Genomic DNA, 11,076 nt, shown 5'->3' with positions numbered 1-11,076 from the left:
AGAACCGGGACGAACCGGGATGAACTGGGACGAAGCGGGACAAACTGGGACGAACCGGGACAAACTGGAACAAACTGGGACGAACCGGGACGAACTGGGACTCAGGGATTCGGGGTGTCCCCACCCCGGGTGATGTCCCCACCCTGTCCCCAAAGACGAGACCACCACCATTAATTTACGGCGTCATTTACACACTGGGACGAACCGGGACGAACCGGGACGAACTGGAACAAACTGGGACGAACCGGGACGAGCCGGGACGAGCCGGGGAGGGGTCCCCGTGCCGGGCCCGTCACGGGCGGGGCCGGGCGGGGCCGCGGCGCGGCAGCCGCGGCAGCCGCAGCTGGAACGGGAGGCAGCGCACCGGGCGCGGCGCCGCCAGCTCGGCGAAGAACGTTCGGCACCGGGGCGGGGCCGGGCCCGGGGCCGGTTCCGAGCCCCCCCCCAGGTCCTGCAGCACCCCCAGGATCTCCCGGCGGGGCCCCTGAGCCCGCAGGCCCCGCGCGTCCAGCAGCGCCGCCACGTGCCTGCGCCTGCGGGGACAGGAACGGGACAGTGAGGGGACAGCGAGGGGACAGCGAGGGGACAGCGAGGGGACAATAACGGGACAGTAACGGGACAATGACAGGGACAATAACGGGGCAATGGCCACGTGTCTGCGCCTGCGGGGACAGGAACGGGACAGTGAGGGGACAGCGAGGGGACAGCGAGGGGACAGCGAGGGGACAATAACGGGACAGTAACGGGACAATGACAGGGACAATAACGGGGCAATGGCCACGTGTCTGCGCCTGCGGGGACAGGAACGGGACAGTGAGGGGACAGCGAGGGGACAGCGAGGGGACAATAACGGGACAGTAACGGGACAATAACGGGACAGTAACGGGACAATGACAGGGACAATAACGGGGCAATGGCCACGTGCCTGCGCCTGCGGGGACAGCGAGGGGACAGTGAGGGGACAATGAGGGGACAATGACACCGGGGCGGGGGTAGGGGACAATAACAGGGGCAATAACGGGGACAGTGGCACCGGGGGGACAGCGAGGGGACAATGGCCCCGGGGGGACAATAACGGCGACAACACCGGGGTCAGCGGTGACAAAACCCCCCCGGAGCCCCGGCTGGGGCGGATTTTGGGGTCCGGCACCTCCGGGGTTCCCCCTGCCCTGGATTTTTGGGGACCCAGCCCCCACATTTCTGGTTTAATCCCCCCAAATCCCCCCTGTCCCCATCGCCGTCCCCATCCCCGGTGTCCCCGGGCGTGTCCCCGGTCCCGGCTCCGGGGCGGGGCCGCTGGCGCTCGGCCGGGGCCGTTTCCCGGCGGGGGACGGCGGGGCGGGCGCTGCCGGGAAGGGCCGGAGGGGCCGCGTCCGGTCCGGCCCCGCTCGGTCCCCCCGGGAGCGGCCGCGTCCGGTCCGGGGCCGGCGGGAAGGGCGGGGCAGCGCCGCGGGGTCACCCCCGGTGGTGCCACCCTCGGTTTTGTCACCCCCGCGGGGGCCCCGTGGTGTCACCCCCATCCGTGTCACCCCCACGGTGCCATCCCCGGGGTGTCGCCCCCGGTTGTGTCACCCCAGTGCCACCCCCATGGTGCCACCCCAGTGCCACCCCCGCGGTGTCGCCTCTGGCTGTGTCACCCTCACGGGGGTCCCGCAGTGTCACCCCCATCTGTGTCACCCTGGTGCCATCCCCGCAGGGTTCCCACGGTGCCATCGTCGCTTGTGTCACCCTGGTGTCACCTCTGGCCATTGTCATCCCCATCCTGCCCCGGCCGTGTCCCCAGCCCGGCCGTGTCACCCTGGTGCCACCCCCGCAGGATTCCCACGGTGCCACCCCCGCGGTGCCACCCCCAGGGTGTCCCCAGACCCACCGGACGTCGGGGAAGTCCCTGGCCAGGGCCCCGACCTCCATCTGCAGCGCGGCCGTGTCCTCCAGCACCAGCAGCTCCCGCAGCCGCGGCACCACCGAGTGCAGCCAGGGCGACGCCGAGTCCTGGGCACGGCGGGGACACCGCGGTGAGCGCCACGGCCGGGGGTCACCCAGAGCGGCAGCGGTCGGTGTCCCATGGGTGACACCCAACATGGCACCCAATGATGTCCCATGGGTGTCACCCAATGTGGCAGCGGTCAGTGTCCCATGGGTGACACCCAACACAGAAACCCAACACGGAAACCCAACACCCAGCGATGTCCCATGGGTGTCACCCAGAGTGACAATGATCAATGTCCCATGGGTGTCACCCAACATGGCACCCAACAATGTCCCAGGGTGTCACCCAACATGGCACCCAACGATGTCCCATGGGTGTCACCCAATGTGGCAGCGGTCAGTGTCCCATGGGTGACACCCAACATGGCACCCAATGATGTCCCAGGGTGTCACCCAACATGGCACCCAACGATGTCCCATGGGTGTCACCCAATGTGGCACCCAACGATGTCCCATGGGTGTCACCCAATGTGGCAGCGGTCGGTGTCCCATGGGTGACACCCAACACAGAAACCCAACACGGAAACCCAACACCCAGCGATGTCCCATGGGTGTCACCCAGAGTGACAATGATCAATGTCCCATGGGTGTCACCCAACATGGCACCCAACGATGTCCCATGGGTGTCACCCAACCCAACACCGATCGAGGTCCCAGGGATGTCACCCAACCCATTAATGTCCCATGGGTGTCACTCAACCCAGTGATGTCCCATGGGTGTCACCCAATGTGGCACCGATCAGTGTCCCACAGGTGTCACCCAACGCAACCACCCAACCCAATGCCCAATGATGTCCCATGGGTGTCACCAAACCCAACAATGTCCCACAGATGTCACCCATCCCAATTGCCAGCGATGTCCCATGGGCGTCACCCAACCCATCCCGATTCCCAACGATGTCCCACAGGTGTCGCCCAACCCAACCCAGCGCCGTCCCCCGGATGTCACCCATGGGTGCCACCCAACCCATCCCGATTCCCAACGATGTCCCACAGGTTTCACCCAACCCAACCCAGCGCCGTCCCCCGGATGTCACCCATAGGTGCCACCCAACCCATCCCGATTCCCAACGATGTCCCACAGGTGTCGCCCAACCCAACCCAGCGCCGTCCCCCGGATGTCACCCATGGGTGCCACCCTTCCCGGCGGTCCCCGGGGGTCTCACCAGGCGCGTGAAGAGCTCGCGGAGCTGCCGGGCCTCGTCCCCGAGCCGGGCGGCCACGCGGGCGCGCGCCTTGGCCGAGGCGCACACCAGGCGCCCCTGCAGCAGCGGCCGCACGTACTCGATGAGCACGCGGCGGTGCAGCTCGCTGACCAGCGCCTGGCACGGGAGAGAGGGGTCACCGCCCGGGGCCACACCTGGGGACGGCACCGTGCCCACGGTGTCACCTGGAGCCACACCTGGTGATGGCACTGTGCCCACCTGGAGCCACAGCTGGTGACGGCACCGTGGCCACGGTGTCACCTGGAGCAGCACCCAATGGTGGCATTGCCGGCACCACGCCCATGGTGTGACACGGAGCCACAGCTGGTGATGGCACCGTGGCCACAGTGTCACCTGGAGCCACACCCAACAATGTCACCCAACTCCAATTCCCACTGATGTCCCAGTGTCCCACAGCTGTCACCCAACCCCTGATGTCCTGGTGTCCCCAGGTGTCCCCCAGGTGTCCCCAGATGTCCCCAGGTGCCCCCAGCTGTCCCAGCTGTCCCCAGGTGCCCCCAGCTGTCCCAGGTGTCCCCAGCTGCCCCCAGGTGTCCCCAGGTGTCCCGGGTGCCACACCTGGTGTGGCTCGGGGTGCAGCGGCCGCAGGGTCTGCGCGAAGCCGGTCACGAGCATCACGATGGCGTCGAAGGCGTCCGAGCTCGTCAGCCACCGGCGCTTCATCAGCTTCCCGAAGTGCGGCTGGGGACACGGGACACGGGGACACGGGGACATCACCATAGGGACACGGGGACACGGGGACACGGGGACAGGGGGACACGGGGACACGGGGACATCACAACGGGGACACGGGGACACGGGGACATCACAACAGGGACACGGGGACACAGGGACAGGGGGACACGGGGACACGGGGACACGGGGACAGGGGGACAGGGGACATGGGACATGGGGACACGGGGACAGGGGGACACGGGGACACGGGGACATCACAACGGGGACACGGGGACATGGGGACATCACCACAGGGACATGGGGACACGGGGACAGGGGGACACGGGGACACGGGGACATCACAACGGGGACACGGGGACAGGGGACATGGGGACATGGGGACATCACAACGGGGACACGGGGACACAGGGACAGGGGGACACGGGGACACGGGGACATCACAACGGGGACACGGGGACAGGGGACACGGGGACAGAGGGACACGGGGACGTCACCACGGGGGGCACCTGGGCTGGCGCCCGCTGGTGGCACCAGCGATGATGGGCACAGTGTCCCATGGGTGTCACCAACACAACCCACCCAACCCAGCACCTGATGATGGGCACCGTGTCCCATGGGCGTCACCAACCCAACCCAACGCCCAGCGACGGCCACCACGTCCCACAATTGTCACCAAATCCAACATCCCGTGATGTCCCATGGGCGTCACCCAACCCAACACCACTGAAGGCCACCACAATTGTCACCAACCCAATGACGACAGCCACCACCCCTGCCACGCCGGTGTCACCTTGGGCTCCTCGAAGAGCCGCCGCGTCAGGAGGTCATGGCCACCACGTCCCAGAGGTGTCACCAACCCCACCCAACCCAACCCAGCAACGGCCACCACGTCCCACAATTGTCACCAACCCAATGACGACAGCCACCACCCCTGCCATGCCGGTGTCACCTTGAGCTCCTCGAAGAGCCGCCGCGTCAGGAGGCGGCCGCACGCCCGGGTCACCCTGTCCAGCGCCGCGTGCGCCTGCCGCCGCGGCTCCTCGCTCTCGGCGCGCCCGCCCTGCGCCAGCCGCTCCGCCAACGCCCTGCCGGCGACACCGGGGCGACGTCGCGGTGACGTCGCGGCGACGTCGCGGTGACATCACACCCCGGGCACACCTGGGACGGGCGCGGCGGCCTCACCTGAGCGGGGGGCAGCAGTTGGCCAGGGCGATGGCGCGGCCGGGGGTGGCCTCGGGGGGCGGCGCGTCGCCGGGGGCGTCCAGGAACCGCTCCACCCTGCGCTGGAAGCTGAGAGGGGACGGCGCCGTCACCGGGGGTGGTGGCACTGCCCTGGGTGACATCCCGCGGGGGATGTGGCTTTTGGGTCTCCTGGTGTGTTCTTGTGTCCCCCAGGGTGTCCCCATGTCCTGTGTCACATCCCGGTGTCCATAAGGTGTCCCCAGGGTGTCCCCAAGGTGTCCCCAGGGTGTCCCCAAGGTATGCCAGGGTGTCCCCATGTCCTGTCCTGTGTCACATCCCGGTGTCCCCAAGGTGTCCTCAGGGTGTCCCCAAGGTGTCCCCAGGGTGTCCCCATGTCCTGCGTCACATTCCGGTGTCCCCAAGGTGTCCCCAAGGTGTCCCCCAGAGTGTCCCCAAGGTATGCCAGGGTGTCCCCATGTCCTGTCCTGTGTCACATCCCGGTGTTCCCACATCTCCCATGGTTTCCCAATGTCCCCTAGAGTGTCCCCAGGTGTCCCCAGGTGTCCCCAGGTGTCCCCACCTGTGCAGGAAGGTCACCAGCACTCCCAGCAGGCTGTGCGCCATCTCCCGGCCGAACTCGGGGGTCACCTGGGGGGCTCGGTCCACGTGCGCCCGCAGCAGCTGCGGGGACAGGGACACCAAAGGGATGGGGACAGTGTGGGGACAGGGACAGCGTGGGGACAGGGACACCAAAGGGATGGGGACAGTGTGGGGACAGGGACAGCGTGGGGACAGGGACACCAAAGGGATGGGGACAGTGTGGGGACAGGGACAGCGTGGGGACAGGGACACCAAAGGGATGGGGACAGTGTGGGGACAGGGACAGCGTGGGGACAGGGACAGCGTGGGGATGGGGACACCGTGGGGACAGGGACAGCGTGGGGATGGGGACACCGTGGGGATGGGGACAGTGTGGGGACAGGGACAGCGTGGGGACAGGGACAGCGTGGGGATGGGGACAGGGACAGCGTGGGGACATGGCCAGGGTGTCCCCTGAGCTGTGGGGACAATGCCACCATGGGTGTGGGGACACAGCCACGGTGTCCCCTGAGCCATGGTGACACTGTCACCGCCACAATGTCCCCTTGGCCACCACTGTCCCCTCACGGCTGTCACTGCCACCGTGTCCCCAGATGCCACCCCAGGGGACAGGGGCAATCCCTGGTGGTGGCACTGCCACACCCCGGTGCCACCCCAGGGGACAGGGACAAACCCCGGTGACACGCGTGGCCAGCCCGTCCTCCGTGTCCTGGCTGGTGACGTCCTCGGGCCACCTGTCCTCGCTGAGCTGCAGCTCCTGCGCCACGGCCACCTCCACCTTGGCCTGCCGGGGGACGGTGGGGACACCGTGGGGACGCCGCTGTCCCCAGATGTCCCAAAATGTCCCCACAATGTCCCCCCAATCCCCCCAATGTCCCCCCAATGTCCCCCCAATGTCCCCAATGTCCCCAATGCCCCCAATGTCCCCAATGTTCCCCCAATGTCCCCAGTGTCCCCAATGTCCCCAATGTCCACCCAACGTCCCCAATGTCCCCCATGTCCCCCATGTCCCCGATGTCCCCACCTTCACCGCGGCAATGCAGGATCTCTCCAGGTCCCGCTGGGTCTCGGGGGGCAGGAGGGGCCCCAATTCCTGCGCCCGCAGCAGCGCCCCCACCTCGGGGTGCCCCAAAACCTCCCTGGGGACAGTGGGGACAATGGGGGCATTGGGGACACTGGGGACATTGGGGACATCAGGGACATTGGGGACATCGGGGACAATGGGGACATTGGGGGCATTGGGGGGATTGGGGACATTGGGGACATTGAGGACATTGGGGGGCATTGGGGGACATTGGGGACATTGGGGATGTTGGTGACACTGGGGGAACGCCTCGGGGATATTGGGGGAGGGACATTGGGGGCTGACATCACCTGGGGTGGCTGGGGCGGATTTTGGGGTCCCCAGGTGTTTTACCTGTTCTAGCAGCACATTTCTGGGTGTCTCACCTGGGGTACGCATTGCTGAGGGGCAATTTTGGGGTTCCCAGGTGCTTTACCCGGATGGGCATGGCTATGGGGCAGATTTCGGGGTGTTTTACCTGAGCTAGGTGTATCTGTGAGCACATTTCTGGGTGCCTCACCTGGCGTAGGCGTTGCTGAGGGGCACATTTGGGGGCGGGCATTGCCGTGGGGCAGGTTCCGGGGTGTTTCACCTGTCCTAGGTGCAGATTTTGGGGCTCCCCAGGTGCCTCACCTGGGGCGGGCATTGCCGTGGGGCAGATTTCGGGGTGTTTCACCTGTTCTAGGTGCAGATTTTGGGGCTCCCCAGGTGCCTCACCTGGGGTAGGCGTTGCTGAGGGGCACATTTGGGGGCGGGCATTGCCGTGGGGCAGGTTCCGGGGTGTTTCACCTGTCCTAGGGGCAGATTTTGGGGCTCCCCAGGCGCCTCACCTGGGGCGGGCATTGCCGTGGGGCAGATTTCGGGGTGTTTCACCTGTTCTAGGGGCAGATTTTGGGGCTCCCCAGGCGCCTCACCTGGGGTAGGCGTTGCTGAGGGGCACATTTGGGGGCGGGCATTGCCGTGGGGCAGGTTCCGGGGTGTTTCACCTGTCCTAGGGGCAGATTTCGGGGTTCCCCCGGCGCCTCACCTGGGGTAGGCGTTGCTGTGCCAGTCCAGCAGCAGGTACATCTCCGCCACGTCCAGCGGCCGCTGCGCCAGCGCCCGCACCTGCTGCCCCAGCGCGCGGTGGTACCCGCGGGCGTAGACCCCCGCCGCCCCCCACTCGGGCGGGTACTCGGGGGCCACGCGGCCGCTCACGACCCCCAGGTCGCCCACCACCCTGGCGGCCAGCGCGGCCAGCCGCGCCCCGAGCCCGCCCGCCGGCGCCGCCCGCGCCAGCCGCTCCCCGGCCGCCCGGGCCACGGCCTCGCCCCAGCGCCGCCGCAGCGCCCGCGGCCGCCCCGGGCGCGCCCCCGGCGGGCACCGAGCGTCCGCCGCCTCCTCCTGCTCCAGCACGGCCACCACGGCGCGCAGCGGCGCCGGCGCGGGCGGCGGCTCCGCCACCGACTCGGCCACCACGGCCCAGAGCTGCGACAGCAGCGCCCGGTACAGCAGCGCCACGTCCCGGGCGCGGCGGCCGCCGGAGGGCACCGGGGACGGCGGAGGGGAGGAGGAGGAGGAGGAGGATGGCGGGGATGGGGAGGAAGGCGGCGAGGGGGACAGCGAGCACTCGGCCTCCAGCGCGATGATCTGAGCGTCCGCGGCCACCAGGTGCCGGCGCTGGATGAGCTCCAGGATCTCCAGCACTGCGGGGACACCGGGGTGGCACCTGGCACCGTGGGCACACCCCTGTGTCCCTTGTCACCCTCCCCGTGTCCCCATGTCCCTTGTCACCATCCCCGTGTCCCTGTCCCCACGTGCCGGCGCTGGATGAGCTCCAGCATTTCCAGCACTGCGGGGACACACAGGGGACACCGGGGTGGCACCGTGTCCCCTGTCCCTATGTCCCATCCCCTTGTCCCTGTGTCCCCTGTCACCATCCCCGTGTCCCTTGTCACCATCCCCTGTCACCATCCCCGTGTCCCCTGTCACCATCCCCATGTCCCTTGTCACCATCCCTTGTCGCCATCCCCGTGTCCCCGTCCCTCTCTCCGCTGTCCCCATGTCCCTTGTCGCCTTCCCCTGTCCCTGACCCCGTGACCCCATCCCCGGTCCCCCTCATGTCCCCAAGCCGCCCTGTCCCACTCTGTCCCCCCTGTCCCCATCAATGTCCCCGAGCCCCCCCGGTGTCCCCAAGCCCCGCCGTTACCCCCATGTCCCCAAGGCCGCAAGTGTCCTCCCGTTGTCCCCAAGCCCCCCTGTCCCGCCGTGTCCCCCCCCCGGCTCCCCGTCCCTGCCCCGGTCCCCGTTCCCTTCATGTCCCCAAACCCCCCCTGGTGTCCCCAAGCCCCCCCCGGTGTCCCCACTCACCGGACAGCGGCTCCCCGTCCCTGTCCCTGTCCCTGTCCCGGTCCCTGTCCCTGTCCCTGTCCCCCATTGTCCCCAATCCCCCCGGTGTCCCCCCGGTGTCCCCACTCACCGGACAGCGGCTCCCCGTCCCTGTCCCTGTCCCTGTCCCTGTCCCGGTCCCTGTCCCCCATTGTCCCCAATCCCCCCGGTGTACCCCCGGTGTCCCCACTCACCGGACAGCGGCTCCCGGTCGCTCTCCCGCTCCATCCCGCCGCCGTCCCGCTCTCTGCCGCCGCTCTCCCGCCGCTCTCCCGCCGCTCCCTCGCCGCCGCCCCCCGCCGGTGCCTCGGCCGGCGCCCCCCTCTCGGTGCCGCGCTGTCCCCACGTACCCAGCGCCAGCCTCAGCAGCGACCCCCGCTTGTTCCCGGCCCCCGCCGCCTCCTCCGGGGGTCTCCGCGCCGCCCCCGCGTCCTCGGAGCGGCGGCGCCCGCGGGGGTCGCGGAGGCGGCGGAGGCCGAAGGGCCCCCCCAGGTGCCCCCCCAGGTGCCCCCCCAGGTGCCCCCCCAGCCCCACCAGCCCGCCCAGGGTGGCGCGGCGGCGGCGGCGACCCTCGGGGTCCGCCGAGAACGGGTCCCGGTCCGCGGGGGGCTCCGCCGGGGGTCTCCGCAGCAGCGGCATGGCCGGGGACACCGGGGGGATCGGGGGGACACCGAGGGGCACCGGGGACACCGAGGGGACAGCGGGGATGGCACCGGGGGGACAGCGGGGACGGCACCGGGGGGACAGCGGGGACACCGAGGGGCACCGGGGACACCGAGGGGACAGCGGGGATGGCACCGAGGGGACAGCGGGGGATGGCACCGGAGGGGACAGCGGGGACACCGAGGGGACACCGAGGGGACAGCGGGGATGGCACCGAGGGGACAGCGGGGGGGCACCGGAGGGGACAGCGGGGACACCGAGGGGACACCGAGGGGACAGCGGGGATGGCACCGGGGGGACAGCGGGGACACCGAGGGGCACCGGGGATATCGGGGGACGAGGGGACACCGAGGGGACAGCGAGGGGACAGCGGAGGGGACACGGAGGGGACAGAGGGGGGGACACGGAGGGGACGCGGCAGGCGGGAGGACGGAGACCCCCGGGAGCGGCGCGGGGGCTCCGGGGGCACCGGCGGCGGCTGTGGTGGCTCTGGTGACACCGGCGGTGGCTCCGGTGGCTTTAGCGACGGCGGCTGCGGTGACACCGGCGGTGCTGTGGTGGCTTTGGTGGCTCCGGTGGCTTTAGCTGTGGTGGCTCTGGTGACACCGGCGGAGCTGCGGTGACACCGGTGGCTCCGGCGGCGCTGGTGGCGCTGGCACTGGTGACACCGGTGGCTCCGGTGGCACTGCCGGTGCTGCGGTGACACCGGTGGCTCCGGTGGCTTCAGCGGTGGTGGCTGCGGTGACACCGGAGGTGGCAGCGGTGTCACCGGCCGTGCCTGCGGTGACGCTGGTGGCGGTGCGGTGACACCGGCGGTGCTGGCAGTGTCACCGGCGGTGCCTGCGGTGACACCGGTGACGCTGGCTGTGCTGCGGTGACACCAGCGGTGCCTGCGGTGACACTGGTGGCACCGGCAGTGTCTCTGGTGACACTGGCGACACCGGCGGTGACACCGCTGCCCCCCGCGTTTCCTCAGGAAGCGCCGCCCCGGAGGGGCCTCCCCGGCCGGGCAGGGTCAGCCCCGGTTCCGCTCCGGGAGCGCCGCGGGGAGGGGACAGCGGGGACATTGGGGATGATGGGGACACTGGGGGTACTGGGGACATTGGGGACACTGGGGACACTGGGGACAGCGGGGACCGGGAGGGGACACTGGGGACAATGGGGACATTGGGGACATCGGGGACATTGGGGACACTGGGGACCCTGGGACCCGGAGGGGACAGCGGGGACAGTGGGGACAGCAGGATGGGGACACTGGGGATACTGGGGACACCAGGGAGGGGACAAGGGGGACAATGGGGACAGCAGGAA

General features: G+C 69.3%; 1 protein-coding gene across 1 annotated transcript; it reads right to left on the bottom strand.

Annotated features, from left to right (window-relative positions):
- Positions 1-292: 292 nt before the first annotated feature.
- On the bottom strand, positions 293-9,741 carry LOC128950125 (exocyst complex component 3-like protein 2). Its single transcript, XM_054294998.1, has 15 exons — positions 9,637-9,741; positions 9,297-9,534; positions 7,763-8,420; positions 7,650-7,664; positions 7,453-7,467; positions 7,256-7,270; positions 6,697-6,811; positions 6,346-6,456; positions 5,653-5,753; positions 5,073-5,180; positions 4,840-4,975; positions 3,774-3,896; positions 3,156-3,311; positions 1,871-1,992; positions 293-533 (listed from the first exon to the last, which is right to left on the bottom strand). The coding sequence occupies exons 1-15, from the start codon at positions 9,739-9,741 to the stop codon at positions 293-295; spliced, it is 2,259 nt and encodes a 752-aa protein (XP_054150973.1).
- Positions 9,742-11,076: the final 1,335 nt, after the last annotated feature.

This window comes from Melozone crissalis, unplaced genomic scaffold (genome assembly GCF_028551555.1).
Source record: "Melozone crissalis strain CALT ecotype California unplaced genomic scaffold, PUWL_Pcris_2 ptg000448l_1, whole genome shotgun sequence".
In the NCBI taxonomy this organism is placed as follows: Eukaryota; Metazoa; Chordata; class Aves; order Passeriformes; family Passerellidae; genus Melozone; species Melozone crissalis.
Note: the sequence above shows the minus strand (reverse complement) of the source record. Positions and strands in the feature narration are given on the sequence as shown.

Bases quoted from the DNA above. Each gene is read 5' to 3' on its own strand.
- LOC128950125 (XM_054294998.1), bottom strand. From the start codon at position 9,741: ATGCCGCTGCTGCGGAGACCCCCGGCGGAGCCCCCCGCGGACCGGGAC. The intron at 5,754-6,345 runs GTTTGTCCCTGT...CTGTCCCCGCAG, and splicing joins TGGCCACGCGTGTCACCGGG to CTGCTGCGGGCGCACGTGGA. The intron at 5,181-5,652 runs GTGGGGACACCT...GTCCCCTCTCAG, and splicing joins CTGGTGACCTTCCTGCACAG to CTTCCAGCGCAGGGTGGAGC.